The sequence below is a fragment of the Anolis carolinensis genome, chromosome 2, assembly GCF_035594765.1.
Source record: "Anolis carolinensis isolate JA03-04 chromosome 2, rAnoCar3.1.pri, whole genome shotgun sequence".
Taxonomy (NCBI): Eukaryota; Metazoa; Chordata; class Lepidosauria; order Squamata; family Dactyloidae; genus Anolis; species Anolis carolinensis.
In genome coordinates, this window is record NC_085842.1 from 167419576 (window position 1) to 167439048 (window position 19473).

The 19473-nt window shown below is 40.7% G+C and overlaps 1 protein-coding gene across 1 annotated transcript in view; it reads right to left on the reverse strand.

Annotated features, from left to right (window-relative positions):
- slc27a1 (solute carrier family 27 member 1) overlaps nucleotides 1–17358 on the reverse strand; it is a 39157-nt gene extending 21799 nt beyond the window's left edge. Inside the window, exons 1-3 of the mRNA XM_003223204.4 lie at nucleotides 17202–17358; nucleotides 5674–5841; nucleotides 770–1164 (exon numbers count right to left, since the gene is read on the reverse strand). Coding sequence (XP_003223252.1) covers nucleotides 770–1164; nucleotides 5674–5840 — 562 coding nt within the window. The 5' untranslated portion in view covers nucleotide 5841; nucleotides 17202–17358. The remainder of the gene's footprint in view (nucleotides 1–769; nucleotides 1165–5673; nucleotides 5842–17201) is intronic.
- Nucleotides 17359–19473: the final 2115 nt, after the last annotated feature.

Genomic DNA, 19473 nt, shown 5'->3' on the forward strand with positions numbered 1-19473 from the left:
TCCCTTGGGAATTATTACATAATTCTTAAAAATACAGAAAACATGTTGCATTACTAATGCCAGACCAAAGATAAATAGCAACAGAATATGATGTTCAAAATGATATCTACATTGCTGTGTATGCTGTTTCTACCTTCAACACACAATGGGTTCCTCCACAACTCCAGTTCATACAGAGGAATGAGTCACAGAGATCTGTCCCCACTTCTGGCAATGAGAGGAAAAATGAATGTGCCCACATTGCCTTGATATGAAACACTCCATGAAAAATCTTCCAATTCAACAAGTGAAAATATTGATAGGAGCAATTTACCTTGGTCCTGAGAAAGCAAGGAGCTTTGAGGTATTTCCTCCCAAGTAAGCTCACTTTTTCTTACATTATGTGAGTTTTGCCTTATGGGTAGCAGTAGAAAGGTTACAGCAGAGGTAGTTTCAAACATTTCAGAAGTTGGGGGGACCATCCTATTATAGTAATGCAATGTCAAAATTTGGCAACACAGTGGCAGAAATAAAAATTATACACACATGTGCATGTGAAATACAAGGCTTGTGTTAAGAAAACGGAGCTTTCAGAAGGATAATTTTCCACTTAAGACAAGGCATGTTCCTGCCCTGCTACACTTTGTTTTACAGTGGTTGTGTTTTACCTCATCCATACTGCCAAATTAAATTGAGGGCAGTAGTGATGCCTGCAAAATTGGTTGAATGGACTAGATCATGCTCATCATGGGCTTAAGTGATGGCAATCTAAAATGTACAGAATTCCCACCTGCAGAAAGCTCTCCGCCAAAGATGATTACTTTTGCCCCAGAAGTTTTGATGCAGTAAGTTAGTGAATCGAGACGCAAGTTGAAGTTGATGAGGGCAGGTTCTATGCCCACTTTGGCCATCCCTAGCCAGAAGCCCACAAACTCAGGTCGACTCTCCATGAAAATAGCAATGACATCACCAGCACGATAACCCTGCTGGTAGAAGAAGTTGGCTACGGCATTGGAATATTCATCCAAACGGCGAAACGTCCATCTGTCATCCGTAGCTTCATAGATCAAGGCGACTTTGTCTGGATGTCGGCGGACTACATCCTGAAATATCTTGGGAACATTGCTCTTGGCTTTCTGGTGATAGTACAAATTATATTTGACATGTAGAAGCACTGAGAGTCCCCTGCAATGATAACAAGAAAATCTTAGTTATTTTAGCTGTGGAACACCCTCCCCAGAGATATGCGACAAATTCCAACCTTGCTGGGCTTCAGAAAAGCCCTAAAAACATGGCTGTGTGCCCAGGCTTTTAATCAATAAATGGCAAAGATGAAGCGGACTGAATTACGGACAAAGCATGAGGTTTCTCTAGGATGAACGGATCTGATTTTATGTTTAAAATTTATATATTGTAATTTATATTGTATTTTAATAGTTTTAATTGTTTTTATGTATTGTTTGACACTGATTTTGTATGGGCATCGAATTGTTGCCATTGCTGTAAGCCACCCTGAGTCCCTTCGGGTGAGAAGGGCGGGATATAAATGTGAGAAATAAATAAATAAATAAATAAGCACAAAATATAACACTTCCAAAACTAACAGGAAAAGACTCCACACCAGAGCATAACTGTGACTAGATCCTCATCCTTCAAGACACAGTCTGATTTTAATGTTTCGGCTTCAAGAACTTATGATGCTGTGACAGACATACACTTATGATTGTGCTTGCTTGATGCTGTTTACATATTCGTGTAAGTAAATAGTACCCAAAATATTTTTATTCTGCATTATGTTTCTTAATTTGCAGACTATATTGTAAATTACATGCTTTCAGCTAGGATGCAGAACACTTTCAATAAAGTTTAATGAAAGAGGAAAAATAACATTTAAAAGGGGGCAGGAGAAAAGAATATTACAGGAGGCCACAGGGGAAGTGAGAGCCATAGAATGCCACCATGTTACACATTGTCATGTAAAAATACTAGGCCTACATACCAAGGGAGAGGGAATCCTCTTTAACAGTAAGACTGAAAACTGATTTTAGGATTCCAAATTCTTTATAAAGTTAGGCCACAGAAATTAAGCCTACTGTGGCCATCTGAAAAAGCTGCCAAAACAGGCTTTCTGTCTGCAACCAGCTCTGTACACAGTATTAGTTTTGTATGCTATTACAAACCCTCACTGTTGCACATAGAAGGGAGAAAGCCTTGCAAATACTGCTCTCCACTTAGCCTTCTTCCTCCTCTTTCATTTAGCATTATTCTCTCCCTATTTGCGACTATGACCTGTTTGTTAATTAAATAGACAAGTAGAAACAGACAATAAAGAAAAGCACTTTTCAGAATGCTCTTTAATTCCAATGAAGTAAAGGGAATGACAACTGGTCAGTGGGCAGAGTAAGTACTTTGCATTTAGAAGGTCTTAGGTTTAATGCTTTGGAGAGAAGAACTGGGACAGTCCTACATGAGACCTTAGAGGGGGGTCACTAATAAGAGTAGGCAGTACTAAGCTATTTATATCAGTGATCTGACTGAATACAAGGTAGCTTTTACATGTTCATAAAGCACTAACAGATACACTGTTTGCTTGTCTGCAGTTTTGTGCTCAATTTAGTGAACATGGAAGGCAAACCAGAATAGGAACAAGAGAGAGGACAGGAAGAACACTTGCAAGTTAAATGCTCTATTTTCAGCATCTGATCATAACTACAAGTAGAAAGGCGCAATCAAAATTACCAATTTACACAAACATTCATGTCTTGGTCCTTCGGCATATCTAGTTAAAAAATAAGTAGAACTGAAATTCCTTACACTTTATGAATTAAGTTGACAACTATGGCAACTATTTAGTTTGTAGCAAAATCAATGAAATAGCAAGTGGCTCAAGCCTAGAACTATTTAGTCAGTTCACAGACCGCAGCACACTTCCTCTGAAGTTGGTGCTCAGATTACAGCCTAAGTCTGATGTGCAGACTCTAAAATTTATTTCACTTGTGCTTGCTGCTTAGAAAGAGTGCAGAGGCATGTAGATTTATGAAGTTTTAGTTTATAACTAGATCTTGAAGGTAACTTTACCCACAGCTATCTGGAATTGAGAATTTGGTACAACTGCAGTTCGATATTGATATTAACTTGAAGAATCATTTAGATAAAATTTTAAAGAAAAACAAATAGAATTTCTGTTTTATATACTACAGGCAATCCTTGACTTACAAACATCCGACTTAAAAGTGACTCATAGTTATAAAGAGGGATGAGATAACAGGAAGGGAGAGAAATCCACCCTTGGAAGGGAAATCCACAACTGAAAGAGTTATCATGCGAAAAATGGTGTCTCCACTGAAACTTTATAACCAATCCTTGTTTCCAAAAGAAGTCAAATTTTTCAAAATCCAATTATAGAGACAGAAAGTGAGGTGAAATCTTCAGGACAGGGGCACAGACAGCAAAACAAACAACACAGGAGTGTTTATCCTTCCATATGCTATCTAAAGCACATATCTATATCTAGAGTTACACTTTTGAAATGTACGCTTTATATATGTATATATATGGCTGTATCTGTTCCGGTTTATAAACAAATTCAACATAAGAACAAACCTACAGAACCTATCTTGTTTGTAACTTAGGGACTGTATTTATCCCTAACATCTTAAAGAGACACCCCACTCCTGACAAAAAGTAAGATTGTTGCTATAGTGTATATATATATATAATGAAAGTGAATATGTTTCTATATGTCTATGTATGACTGTATTTGGAAAAACATCAATTGTAATGGACAGTCTCAGTTCTCTCTGTTCTAGGCATCCTGTTTATTCAAAATATAGATCCGTTAAAAAGAAAACGGACATGGTAGTATCAAGATCACCAGCTAAATAGCACTTAACACATTCTACTTCACTAAATTCTGAAAGACAGTAGACAATTTCCTTTTGTTGTAGATCAAAGAGGAGTTTGGAAGACTCTTCAGAGGAACAAACCATTGATACAAATCAGTGACCTCTTGAAAACCACACAGCCTTCCTGACTGTGAGTGTCCAAAGTAGATGTCCTGGAGAAAGAAGCTGGTTTAGTAATAGGCAGTTGGTCCTTTGCCAAACGAGACTGGCCTGTCACAGTGACCCTACCCTGAGCTCTGCCAGGAAAAGAACAGAAGAGCCTTTTCAAGCATTAGCTGCACTTTCCATATTCTTAAGGAGGCTTTCTTCTTTGCTGTTATTTCTCACTTGTCACACCATTGGGAGGAAGTGGAGATCCAGAGGGCACTGACAGCTACTGTAAGGAGGCGATCTTTGTAAGCACAGGAGCCCTAAATCCTTTGGTAACAATAGAACCTCAAAGATGCATAAGTGCTGATTTCAATGACAGAGCAAGCAGACAGGAGAATGTTGGGGATTTATCATATATTTTCTATCTCTAAGCCAGAAAATACATCTGTCTATGAAATAATATAAAACCCATGTATACACAGATCTGAAACTACTTCCTAGGCAGCAATGATTACCAATAAATATGTAAAGCTGGCTTAAAGATAGTTTTCCCTCCCTTCATCACCTGTTTTATTTGCTGCAGCATAGAAATGAGGTTTCCCTTTATAGTCACAAACATTTTATGAGAAACTCAAGGTCATCCCATCAGTGTGACTTAAAAGGATTTAGAAGCTAGAGGGACCATGCTGTGTTGGCTCAGTATTCTTTACCACACATACATATAGTGGATCCTTGACGTAACAGCATCCCAACTTAAGAGCATTTTGAGTTAAGAGCCATCTTTTGGCCTATTTTGCTTTGGCATCCAAACATTTTGAGTTAAGAGCCATTGCTCGGCCCTTTTTGCTTTGACATATTAACATTTAGAGTTAAGAGCTAGCGCCAGTGTTCAGGGCTTCAAGAGAGCAGCCTCTGTGCCTTGTGCCCTGGAGATACAACTCTCATTATCTTATCAGTCCCCCCCCCGCCATCAAAACCCTGCAAGTTTTCTCAGTTGGTCATGATGGGTATATGTGTCAAATTTGGTCCAGATCTATCATCAGTGGGATTTTCATGGCTCTCCGGACATGGGAACCATACTGGAAAATACACAGACATATAGAAACATATTTCACTTTTATTATATATACACTATATCAACAGTCTTCCTTTTTGTCAGGAGTGGGATGTCTTTTTAAGATGTTCATGAACACTGCAGTATTTTGCTTATAGATAGAGCAGTCTGGCAAATGCTTCACTTGTTGTTCTCCCATTTCATAATGAGAGCATTTCTTTTAGTGCAGATGAGCCAACCAATTCATCCATGTCCTCGGATAAACCAGGCATCTGAAGCCTTGGTTCACCTAGCTCATATGTACACAAGACTTAAACAGAAGATTTAGAAGTTTGTATCTTGACCTCTTTTCTATTTAGCAGTAGCAACAAAGCCAATTTAGTACCTCCGTTCATTCCAAATGAATGTAGGCAGAGCTACAAAATTCCACACTTGAAATGAAGCGTAGGGAGTATGTTCATAAAGCCATTCATCATTTTACAAGAGTCATTATCTGCACTCTCAGACAAACTAAAGTTCATATCCTAGGTCCCATGAAGTGCCTGGCACAAAGGCATATCAGTATTTATCATTTGTGGAAATAAATCAGTTATTTATGAAAACAATAAAATTTCACATTTTGGCATAAGAGAAAGTTGTACTTACAGGAGATCTCTCAGGGCTGTCTTAAAGATGATCCGAAGAAATGCCCAGCCACCACTGCCAATGTAAATGCCCAGAGCAGCTGCAATACTCCATGTCCAGGAGACACCAAAAAACCGCATGAGGCCAAGTGAGCCAAGTGAAGCAGTGCAAACCCCAATCATGTGCATTCTGGAAAAGGGGACAAGCTCACTGTTAGCCACTATGACTAGTTTCCTTGCACCAACAGTATATTAAGTATATTAGAACAGAATATGATTACAAAGATCGAATGGCTGAGGGCCATAAAACACAGAGGACAAAGGTAAAATGAACACAGGAAAACAGCTAAAGACAACAGAGAATTACGGGTTTATCAGGGGCAGCAGAAGTTGCATTAATGCCAGAGCAAACCTGGGGGGAAGGGGGAGGAATCCAATAAATGCTATATGGTTACAAGCAAATCCAACCATAGCTGAAGACCATTCTAAAAGCGAAGCAGCTGCATCCTGTGGCATGGACTGAAAGGTGAGATTACAGGCATACTGCAATAAAACTCATGTCTTTCAGGTCAAATTCAAGGTGAAGGCTTAACTCTGATACCTTGAAGTCACTGGGGTTGACACAAACATGACATTTCCCACTGCCTAATGGTAACACCAAACTGGCAACAGAACGTTCTTCACTATGTTCAATGCTGACACAATGGTTGCAAATAAAATAATATCCTGTTGTTGATCAGTATTGCAAAAGCCTGTCTGTTTCTTATATGATGGCAATCCTTTTTTTTTTCCTGACAAAAATAACAATACACTTAATTTTTAGTCATTTTTAATTCAAAGCACTCTTAATGAGTACTCAAGGGGGGAGTAGGAGAAAATAGTTACATAACAAAGAGGAAGGAACAACTTCTTCCAAAAAGGATCAGTACGGTGGAAGGCAGAAAGACAGGAGGACAACAGAAAAAAAATAGGGAAATCAATGTGATCTTTGTCTTGAAGTGACAAGCTTCAATTCTTTCAGCAATCTGATTATACCTTGTAGACAGATCAAAAATTCCTTACACATTATCAAGCACTTTATGACCAGAGAAAATTCTGCTATTTCCTTAAAAACTGAGGGTTTTTTAAAATAAAAAATACCCAGTTTTAAAAATAAAAATACTTGTGCTCCTTGCTTCAGCTTCAAAATAATATTTAAGTCACTAGCAGACAGGATAGGTAAAGAGCTGTAATATGAATGGAAGAGATGATCAGAATTTCAAAAATGGTTGTTGTTGTTGTTATTATTATTATTATTATTAATTTACAGTATTTATATTCCGCCCTTCTCACCCCGAAGGGGACTCAGGGCGGATCACATTACACATATAAGGCAAACATTCAATGCCTTGACATAGAACAAAGACAAAGATAAAAACAGGCTCCGAGCTGGCCTCGAACTCATGACCTCTTGGTCAGAGTGATTGGTCTCAGCTGGCTGCAGCTGGCTGCTCACCAGCTTGCGCCACAGCCCGGGTTATTCAACTTTACAGCTTAAATCCATTTGTGATTAAAGTGATAGTTTTGACATCTAATGTCCTAAAAAGGTCTTCTTTGGGCTTCCTGAAAGTATGCCTCTCCAGGTCGACTCAGATCATCAAAAGTACAGTACATAGGGCCCTTCCACACAGCCCCACACCCCAGAATATCAAAGCAGGAAATCCTACAATATCTGCCTTGAACTGGGTTATCTGAGTCCACACTGCCATATATTCCAGTTCAAAGCAGATATTGTGGGACTTCCTACCTTGATATTCTGGGATATTGGGCTGTGAGGAAGGGCCCATAGTTTTCCACTTCCGAGATAAAAAGGCTAATACATGCAAGAACCTGCACAGTTTGGAATATCTTGGCAGGGCATCTTCCATTCAGTTTAATCCATAAGAGACTCCAGACAAAAATTATGGATTGCCTGAGTCAATATGCAGTGTTCCCTCACTACTTCGCGGTTCACTTTTCACAGATTCGCTGTTTTGCAGTTTTTCAATGAACTCTAAAAGAATATTATAAATCATTAAAAAATCACAATTTACTGAAGGGAGGAAGGAGAAGCCAAAGGGAGAGAAAAGGAGCCCAAGCGGCAACAGGAGGAGAAGGAGGTGATTTATCAACACACGATTGGTTGATAAAGACTTAAAATAGTGTATAACTACTAAAATAATATATAAATATATAGCGTCCCTACTTCATGGATTTTCACTTATTGAGGGTGGTCCTGGAACCGAACCCCCGCAATAAGTGAGGGAACACTATATAGCAACATAGAGGTCCAAGCCACTCTGAAAAATGCTATGGGCGCTAGGTTTGTATTGTTCTACACAAGCTTTTAGCTCCAAGGATGCTTGGCAAGCTGCTTCAGCATAGCTGAAAAATTTGCAGATGGGCAGATATTTCAGAAAAGACACAAAAGTTAGGCAATTATTTTTTGTTTCAAAACAGTACACAAATAGATTTTAAGACAGACATCTGGACTGAATTTTGTATCAGTCTCTCTAAAAGGGGTGAGTAGGAAATAGAGATGGGCCGATAATGGTGAGGAATATGGGCAACTAGAGCCCATCAACATCTGAAAGTCAGCTTTCCTGCTATAAAAGCAAAAATGAATTATCTACTCTAATGCCAGCACTTTATTTAGTAAACAACATCTGTTTTATTGGAAATTATGCAATATGGTAAGGATACTACCACAGCAATCTCAGTTTCCAATGTATATTTCATAAAAAGAATTTTTCTAGTCATCAAAACTGTAAGTAGTGGTAACAATATTTGGAATATTTGCACATAACTTCCTAAAAGTTATGTACAAGCTGCTGATATTCAAAAATGTTTCCTTTTCTTATATGTCCTCTGTCTTTTCTTATTATTTCTCTTCCTGACCCTAGCAACAATCTAATCTTTCTCTTTCTTTGGTACACCAGTCCATTATAAAATCTGTCTTATATACTTCAAATTCCTTAGGTTTACACAATTCATGCCTGTAACTATTGAAAATCTGGATTAACCCCTTAAGGTATCTGTGGAGCTACCATTATCTTTACAATACAAGAGATTAAATAGTAAAGTGCACACATAAGGGCATCTTACGTGCATCACTGAAGAAGATAATACACAATGTCTACTGGCATAATTTTCTAGTCACACATATTTCCACATTAAGAGAACAGTGAAATGAAAGAACAGTGAAATTGGATTGGGCACTGAATCCAAAGAAGAATTCTTGAGCTTTTTGAAGACTAAAAGACCTTTGAGGGCAGAAGTTCCAAACTATGGCCCGCAGGCTGGATGCAACCCTCCAAGGTCATTTACCCAGTCTCCGCCCTAAACTTTAGATTTAGGGTTGCCTTAATTGTGAAACGACTTGAAGGCACAAAGCAACAACTATCCTAATTAACTTGACTATCTCATCAGCCAAAAGCAGGTTCACTCTTCCCACTGAAATACTGAAAAGTTTATGTTGGTGAAAATTGTTCTTCATTTTAAAGACTGTATTGCTCTTACATGTTTCCCCCCCACTACAAATAAGATATGTACAATGTGCATAGGAATTAATTCATGTTTTTTCAAACTATAGTCCACCCCCATAACAGTCTGGGGGACTGTGAACTCTGCTTCAAAAGTTTAGGACCCCTGCTGTAGGGAATATCACCATCTCCTTAATCTCATTACAATTCAAAGCCACAGATTTAATTTAAAAATAAAATAAAAACCACAGTCCCACCTTGATGCTTTTCATTCTTTGTCCAAAGGGAAGGATGAGCCTACTGACTTGGGACATGCCAGCACTGCCTGAACTGGCATCCTTGTCAAAAACACATTCTTCCCTCAGCCTGTTGCTTTCACTCCCAGCTGAAAGCAATAGCCCCAATCTTAGGCATTCTCTGCAAAAATCTTCATGCCCACATCCACTATGATGTTCTGTTGTTGGTTATTCCTTCAGTCACTTCCCTCTTCGTGACCTCATGGACCAGCTCATGCCAGAGCTTCCGGATGTCGCCACCTCCAGCTCCTTCAAGGTCAAGCCAGTCACTTCAGGGATACCACCCATGCATCTTGCCCTTGGTCGGCCCCTCTTCCTTTGTCCTCCCATTTTCCCCAGCATTATGACCTTCTCCAGGTCTCAAATGAAGTTTGGCTCACAAAGGTGTCACCACCATTTACCAATTAAAAAAAAAACCTAAAGCAACAGATTCCACTCTGAAGAGTTCAGTGTCAGACTTTTTTTTCCTGTCCTAACTGATCCATGGGGGGGGGGGGGGGGGGAATCCAAAATCTGTTGTTTGAAGATAGTGTCAAAGAGAATAATTGTTCATGGTACATTTTTTCATTTATTGAACTTTAAAAAATCATTCTACAAGTCAAATTTGAGTTGCTTGGTAACATAACTGTAATGTTTTGTTGCAAGGTGACACACAGCTTTACATGTAAATCAGTATTGTGCCTTCCATCCTTGCCAATTTTTATGAAATAAATAAGTTAGTATGACTGAGCGTAGTAGCTAACCAGTTTGGAGCAGAAACAGGAACAACAAATTATTGTTGTTGTTCTTATTATTATGTTTCTTATATGCCTCTCCCTATGGATTGAGATGGGAAACAACACATTAAATTACACCAAAATAGACTTAGAACAATATTTAAACCCACAAATACCAATTAAAAACATAACAATCTAACAGAGCATCACATCAAGTCGTTGCTGGAAGGACTAAAACCAAATTTGTGCTCATCCACGCAGCTGATTGATCAAACTAACTTATGTTACAGGTCTATTATGTGGATAAAATAAGTTGACCCCTATGTATACCACTACCCCAAGCTCTTTGGACAAAGAGCAGAGTACAAATATGTCAAAACCTATTATGGGCAACAACTAGCAAATGCACACATCCCCTATTCATGCTGGGTGGCAGGCCGAAGATTTATTATTTATTACTTCTCAATCTATGATTGTGCTTTACTGTATTAGACCTTCCTAGGTTTTCTATTTCTAATAATTTGTCACCCAACCAGATTGAAAGAAATAGTTCATTCAAAGCTGTTCAGCTGCAACAAAAATGTAAAGGGCCCACTGATAAAATTAAGAGTGCTGTGTGAACTTAGTATACACACGGAGAGACGTGCCAAACAGAATACTAGACTGCTGGGACATTACAGAGATTTACAGTCACCAGGTTGAGAATGCTTGGAAGACATATGTAAAGTTTAGAAGAGGAGGAGACAGCGAAAGGCAGCATGTGCACTAATGGGACATATCCTTTTCTCCACAGGGAAGTTTATCATTAAACTGCCTGCGGGAAGAATCCTGAAATATTTTACTTCAATAATGGTACACTGAAATGTGATTGTTACATTCATAATTTCACTTTTATACAGCTGTAGAAGGATATGTATACCCAAAAGTACAGGTATAAATGAGAGGTGTACTTACAGAACTCACTGCCACAGACTTTTCCCCTTAGGCTGCTTGGTATTCCTGAACTGTTTGGGGTCTGGTAATGTTGTTTGGTAGTTGGCTTTTCATTTCTTGATGTGCTGTTAAACATCACTCTGGTGAGTGAGATAGCTGTTGCTTGCTGTGGGTCACTGAGCTAGACAAGCACCAGGGGGATTAACTACACAATGTAGTAACTTATCTAACAGGCCACTGTCAAGGAGCTGAAAACCCAGAGCATGAAAATTGGCTATTTGAAGTGGGAGTATACAGTGGAAGAAACAACAAACACTGAAATAACACCAAAGAGCAACAAGCAGTGATAAGCCATGTTTCTTCCTGGTGACAACAGAGCACTCCATCTACAACAAGTTGACATCCCTGCTGGAAGAAACAGTCTTAGGGTGTGAGGTCTGGCTATTAACACAAAATCACTTGGAAAGATGAAAATATGTGGGCAAAACAGGCTAATTAAGCACTTCTGGAAAGATGACAGGGATAAACAATTTATAAGTAGGAGGAAGCAAATTAGATGTAGAAGTTGGGAGCATGAAAGGATGTTGCATGCAGGGAGCAAGCTAATCTAACAGTAAAAATTATCTATCTTTGGCACTGTCAAACCATTTCAGGACCAGTCCACAAACAATAGCAACAGCTATCCTGGATACATCAAGGACGTTACAGCCCTCCATAAGAAGTCCAAGTGTTTTGTCCACCAGTCCTAGTGAGCATAGCCAATCATAAAGGAAGACATGAACAAATGGAAGGCCACACATTCTCCAACCCCCTCAATTTCTGCTCTATGGAGCACAAAGGGGGACTACATAGCTTGTAAGTGTGGAACGACTCCTGGGACTGCCCCTATAAAGAAGACATGGGGCATTAATTGATCACATCTTACTGCGGGTGACAGAGGCAGCAATGTGCCACCCCAATCACTTAGTGCAGGAGGTGTGTAGTGTCAAAAACTCAGGAAGATCTTTTTAAAAATTCTGACCATTGACACTTATCTACGTGGAAGCAAAGGATACTGCTAGACATAGCTCGGAATGTACTTCTACCATAAGGCTTTGTTTATGAAGATGAGGTAGAGGTAAATAGTGTTTCTGTCATTCATTTATCTTGAAAGACATAGTTTAGGAAGAGAGAGAATACTGGAAGCAAATGGCTGGCAACACAGATGGTAACATTGGGAAAAGCCTGTATTCTTGGAATTGTGGTTCAATCATCTATGTTGAAAGACTTCTGGCAGGAGTTACATCTCATGGGGGACTAAGAAGATAAGAGTTTAAATTATCAAAACAGTTAAAGCATATTTAAATCTTACAATGTAAAAGACAAAAGGCAGCATCTAAAAACGTCAAACTCTCTATTAGTGGTTTTTAAAACTGGCTGGATAATCATCTGTTATTAGTGAATTTCTTGCATCAGCGAAAGACTGGATTAGATCACCTTTATGATCTGATTGTTAGATGTGGTGATGCTGACTATTACACCACTTAAAATATTTGACAAGTTAATGGAAAACAATGTAGTAGTTTATCAGAAAAAAGATCATATGGAGCCTCCATATTCACATGCATTATACAGAAGTCCTTGCTATCTGTTGGAGTTTGGTATGTGGATACCAAAATCAATGGATGCTCAAATCCCATTATACACTGGTTTAGTAAAATGGGTTTCCGTTATGTAAAATGTTAAAAAATTGCTTTTTATTTATTTGTTTTTTTAAAAAAATTCAAGCCATAGAATTGAATTCATGGAATTGGAAGGCAGACTATGTTTCTAAACATAAGATGCTGGGGCTCCAAGGAACATTTTACTTTCATGTCATGTTCACAAGATTCCAAGAAGACTCTGCCTAAAGACTGCTGGGAGCAGAATGCTTAACTAGACAACCTTTGATTCAGTCCAGCAAAACTCTTCTTACATTCCAAAGAAAATACTGTGGATATTTCTGGTTCTGGTAATTAATAAGTCAATCATCAAGCTGATGCCATCTTAACATATAAAAGTGTTTCTCTCAGCAAAGGCATAAGCAAAAGAACAAGATCTGGTGGTACTGGTTGCAATTCAGGTGTATTGCATGCACACTTCTTGAAGGGATGGGCAGGGATCCAGTCCCAGGGAGCACTCAGAAAAGCAACACCTACAACAACAACAACATTCAACATGGAGTTCAGAATTTATGACATATGGGGAAAGGATGGAGGACCCACATTTGTTTAGCTTAGAAAAATGAACTGAATTGGTACATGACATCAGCTTGAAAACATCTATACTGCATGAGTTCTTCACCTGGGTCACATGGAAAGGACAAGAATCAAGTCACAGCTTTGGAAACATAAATAGTTAGGCAATGATTCTAAAGGAGTTGCGAAATCAACTGCTTCCAATCATTTTTTAAAGGAAGTGAACATCTACCAAAAAAGGAAATGTCCTGAAGATGTAGTGGACAGTTCTTCTCAATAACACTGAAAAATGATCATCTAATCCAGTGTGGTCCAACCTTTAGTTACCCGAGGGCCAATCAAACTTTAGTATAGGAATGTGAGGGCCAGAGACATTCCAGAAAGAAAACGAATTCTTAAAAACTTAAAGCAGTAAAAAGGGTAAATGATTTTTTCCAAATGTTAAATTAAAATATTTTCCCATAAGAAGGGTAAGGGCCAACAAAAATGAATTGGTGGGCTGCATGCGGCCAATGGGCCACGGGGTGGACCACACTGATTTAATCCATTCAGGTTGTGCACGAGCACCAACCTGTCCCTTCTGGTTCAACAATTACAGTGGACAAAAAAGCCTGCTGCTACGTACTTAAAAAACTTGTCACTGATACAGAGTTATATTGTATGCTAAAGTAATACAGTTGATTTCAAATCTCACTGGTTGCAAAGTCTCCATCCTAAATTTGTGAGGGATTACAGCACCATCACACGTTTCAAGGCACAGCTTTTTAGATCCAGCTAGCAGATGACAAAACAGCATGTCAGCATGCCAAATAGTATTTCCCTGCTCTTAAGAGGACAAGCGACAGTCTCCTGCAGATCCCTCACTCCAAAGCTCGACTCTCCCAACTATTAAACAGTGTTAAAATAGAAAAAAAAATTCAAAAAAAAAATTGACAGACGCCAACAAACCAGGCTAAACAAAAACAAAAAAAACCCACAAAAAGCTGGCTGGCTTTTCACACCTTTAGCAGCAATCAAAGGTCAGAAATTTAACAAGCCAGGTCTTTTTACATTACAAAGGTAAGGATTTATATTAGCTGCTTTGGAGCTGCTTTTTAAAGATACAAGTGACAGTGGTTGCTAACCCTGTAAGTACCAATCTCCTGCAAAACCACTCAACTGATAAACAGAGAGTGTTTCCGGCTTTCATGGCTGGAATCACTGGGTTGCTGTGAGTTTTCTGAGCTGTATGGCCATGTTCCAGAAGTATTCTCTCCTGACGTTTCACCCACTTCTATGGCAGGCATCCTCAGAAGTTATGAAGTCTGTTGGAAAACTATGCAAATGGGGTTTATATATTTGTGGAAGGTCCAGGGTGGGAGAAAGAACTCTTGTCTGCTTGAGGCAAGTATGAATGATTCAACTGGACAGCTTAATTAGCATTGAATAGCCTTGAAGCTTCAAAGTTTGGCTTCTTCCTGCCGAGGGAATCCTTTGTTGGGAGGTGTTAACTGGCCCTGATTGTTTCTTGTCTGGAATTCCTCTGTTTTCAGAGTGCTGTTCTTTATTTACCGTCCTGATTTCAGAGTTTTTTTAAATACTAGTAGCCAGATTTCATTCATTTTCATGAACTTTCTGTTGAAATTGTCCACATGTTTGTGGATTTCAATGGCTTTGAGAACACAGAAATGTTGGACCACTCTAACAACCACCATGTCAAATTACACAGAGAAGCCATTGAACTCAACAAGCATGTAGACAATTTCAAAGTTGATAGCCATAGATGGAGGCGAAACGTCAGGAGACAATGCTTCTGGAACATGGCCATATGGCCCAGAAAACTCACAGCAACCCAGGTCTTTTTTACATTACAAAAGTATTTTTTTCAGCAGATCAAGTCCAACAGTGGAGTTGCTTTTTAAAAGATACTGTTACAGTGGCTGCTAACTCTGTAAGTACCAAACTCCTGCAAAACCACTCACCTGATAAACAGAGAAAAGATTGATGGAAGTCACTGCCAGATAGTTTAGTAGTTTATGTAATTTAGTAATCGTTTATTTTGTAACACACTCGTGACTGTTTTTTCCCCCTCTTTTTTGTTATCAGCCCCGGGTTAATACTTGGGTAGGAGACTGCCAACAAAAACCAGGTGCTGTGGGCTACATTTCAGAGGCAGGACCAGGCAAAAGCCCTTTCTCAGTACTCCTTGTCTAAGAAAACCCTAAGAAAATTTATTTATTTATTTATTTGCTGTATTTGTACACTGCCCTTCTCAACCCCGAGGGGGACTGAGCGGCTTCACATATTGGCAACAATACAATTGGTAAAACACCTACATTAAAAACAGAGAATTAAAACAAATAAAAAGAGTTACATCGATTATTAAAATCACATAATCCAAAGTCTTAGTCCAGGACCATTCTGAACTGTCATTGCACAGATTCTTTGTTCATTTATTGTACTGCATTTATTCTCCAAAAGCTTGGTCCCAAAGCCTTGTTTTAACTTTCTTTACGATTGCTAGAAGGAAGGGAGCTGATGGAATATCACTGGGGAGGGAGTTCCACAGCTGAGGGGCCATCACTGAGAAAACTGTCTCTTGTCCCCATCAACCCCACTTGCAAAGGGGGCAGGACTGGAAGCGGGGCCTCCCCAGAAGATCTTAATCTCCGTGCTGTTTCATAGAGGGAGATACTTTCAGACACGTAAGCTGGGCCAGAATCGTTTAGGGCTTTATAGGCTAAAGCCAGCACTTTGAATTGTGCTCGGTAGCAAACTGGCTACCAGTGGAGCTGACACAACAGGGGAGTTGTATGCTCCCTGTACGCTGCTCCATTAAGAAGACTGGCTGCCGCCCTTTGGACCACTTGAAGCTTCTTAAAAGGCAACCCAATGTACAGTACATTGCAGTAATCTATTCAGGATGTAACAAGAGTGTGGATTACCATGGCCAAGTCTGACTTCTCAAGGTACGGGCACAACTGGTGCACAAGTTTTAATTGTGCAAATGCTCCTCTGGCCACCTCTGAAACTTGGGGTTCCAGGCTCAACGATGAATCATAGAATCATAGAGTTGGAAGAGACCTCATGAGCCATCCAGTCCAACCCACTGCTAAGAAGCAGGAAAATTGCATTCAAAGCACCCCTGACAGATGGCCATCCAGCCTCTGCTTAAAAGCCTCCAAAGAAGAAGCCTCCATCATACCCCGAGGCTGAGAGTTCCACTGCTGAACAGCTCTCACAGTGAGGAAGTTCTTCCTAATGTTCAGGTGGAATCTTTCCTGTAGTTTAAAGCTGTTGTTTCAGGATGAATCCAGGATCACTCCCAAGCTCCGAACCTGTGACTTCAGAGAGAGTGTAACCCCATCCGTCCCCATCCAAAATGCATTAACTGAGGAAACTTGAAGGCACCCACTCGCAAGTGTTTGATGTTGATCTATATTTTTTGGTTAGAAGCTATTTTTTCTGTGTACGCTTGGAGTAATCTTAGTGTATACAGATTTTAACAAAAAAAAATTGTTGAACCAAACACAGTCAGCCAACTGATTCTGAAATCCACTTTCCTTCTCCCCTCAGTGGCCTGCAGGCTTCACACATGTAGAGTATGCCTGCCAATATTGGGCCTGATCCACCAAGCGATTGAGGATTCTTTGCAGGACAAGCCAAACAACATACCTACATGCGTCTACTTTGGTATACACAGATGAGGATGAGAGGGGATCCCTCCAAGCGGCATCACAAAGCCTCCCCTCCCTCAGCCCTGTTACCAAGGAAACGCTTCCCCTCGCCCACGCCCCCCCCCCACACACACTCCACGTTGCCAGAGTAACGGCCACACCAAAGCTTCTCCCCCTCCTCCCCGTTGCCAAGGAAACGCCCCCCCCCCCCGGGCGTAACGGTCGTTTAATACCTCGCGTTGGCAACCGCCGCTTTCCTCGCGCCTCCTTCACCTTCGCTCGGCTCCTTCTCTACAGAAAACGCTCACGGGGCCAGAGAGGGAGGGAGAGGGGGCGGAGCCTAAGGAGGAGGCGCCGTCTCAAGCTCCAGAGAAGCGTGGAGGGAGGGGAGGAGAAGAGTAGGCGAGGCCAAGGCATAGAGAAGAGCGCGGAAGGCGCCTCCTGAGCATGCGCGGAGAGGCCTCGCGGAACTGAGGTGGTTTGCGAGAGCCAGTGGCCCTGACGATAGAACGCGAAACCCTTTTTCTTCTCAGCCTCCGAGAACGTTTTAGCCAATCACGAGAGAGCCGGTTCGTGACGTCACATAGAGGCATTCTAATAGGAGTAGCCCAGGCCTTTAATTTCATAGGATTTGGTCAGGGAAGGAATGCTTAGAGGTGGTTTGTCAAGGCCTGATATCCCCTCCCCCCACTGTTCTCCCAATGCCCTAATCTGGCAGGAACCGTGTGAAATAATCCTCTGTCATTGACCTTCAACTGCTTTTATAATGTCTAAGGATGTATCTACGCCAGGAATGGGCAAACTTGGGCCATCCAGGAGTTGAAGTCCAAAACACCTCAAGTTTGCCCATGTTTGATCTACGCTGTAGAATTAATGCAGTTGTCACCACTTGGACTGTTATGCCTCAATGCTTGCTTGCTTGCAGTACTTACTTTGGCGATCCCTCTTAGGCTGAGGATGATGGCCCTCCAAGTGTAGTGTCTTGGTAGTGGATGCGTAGGTGGCTGTGGAGACCTATTCTTGACCGGCATGTTCTTCCACAGTGAAGACATCGGTTTCCAGGTGGAAGGCGGTCCTGGTTAGGGTTGGCTTGATGCACCTTCCTCTTGCCACGTTTTTCTCTTAAGCTCTCCATTTGTACCTCTTCTAATTCTGCAGCACTGCTAGTCACAGCTGACCTCCAGTTAGAGCGATCCAGGGCTTCCCAGTTCTCACTATGTCACAGTTTTTAAGGTTGGCTTTAAGCCCATCTTTAAATCTCTTCTTGCTCACCAACATTCTGTTTTCCGTTCTTGAGTTGGGAGTAGAGTAACTGCTTTGGGAGATGGTGATTACATTTGGACAACGTGGCCAGTCCAGCGGAGTTGATGGCATAGGAGCATCGCTTCAATGCCTCAATGCTATGGAATCAAGGGAATTGTAGTTTGATGAGGCACCAGCACCCCTTGGCAGGGAAGGTCTTGTAAAACCCAACTCTCACAAGTCCATAGCATTGAGAAATGGCAGTTAAAGTAGTATATTATACAGCATTGATGCATCCCCTGGTTTCTCCCCCCCCCCCCCCCCCCATTTTCCTCTTGTTCTTGTGTTGCTGAAAACCAGGACCTCAAAATGAACCTTAGAATGGGTTGCTGTAAGTTTCCCGGGCTGTTTGGCCATGTTCCAGATGTATTCTTTCCTGACATTTTGCCCACATCTATGGCAGGCATCCTCAGAGGTTGTGAGGTCTGTTGGAAACCAGGCAAGGGAGGTTTATATATCTGTGGAATGTCCAGGGTGGGAGAGAGAACTCTTGTCTGCTTGAGGCAAGTGTGAATGTTACAATTGACCAGCTTGATTAGCATTAAATAGCCTAACAGCTTCAAAGCCTGGCTGTTTCCTGCCTGAGTAAATCCTTTGTTGGGAGATGATTAGCTGGCCCTGATTGTTTCATTTATGGAATTCCCCTGTTTTCAGAGTGTTTTCTTTATTTACTGTCCTGATTTTAATACTGGTAGCCAGATTTTGTTCATTTTCATGGTTTCTTCCTTTCTGTTGAAATTGTCCACATGCTTGTGGATTTCAGTGGCTTCTTTGTGTCTTCTGACATGGTGGTTGTTAGAGTGGTTGAGCATTTCTATGTTTTCAAATAATATGCTGTGTCCAGGTTGGTTCATAAGGTGCTCTGCTTCAGCTGACTTCTCTGGTTGAGTTAGTCTCCAGTGCCTTTCATGTTTCTTGATTCATGTTTGGGCATCGCTGCATTTGGTGGTCCCTAGACTTGTCCACAGCTGCATGGTATATGGTAGACTCCTTAGAATGAGAGAACCTTAGAATGGCCCCATAGGTTTCAACTATGGAGACTGCAATGACCTTTTCCCCAGTTTCATATGACTTTTCAATGAACTTGCCATGAATTGCACAAGCACTACATACACACCCCACACCTCAGGGAATGTCTCAAAAGCCCTAATGCTTTCACAAGGCATTATAGACACATACTGGTCTTAGGACCAGCCATGACCC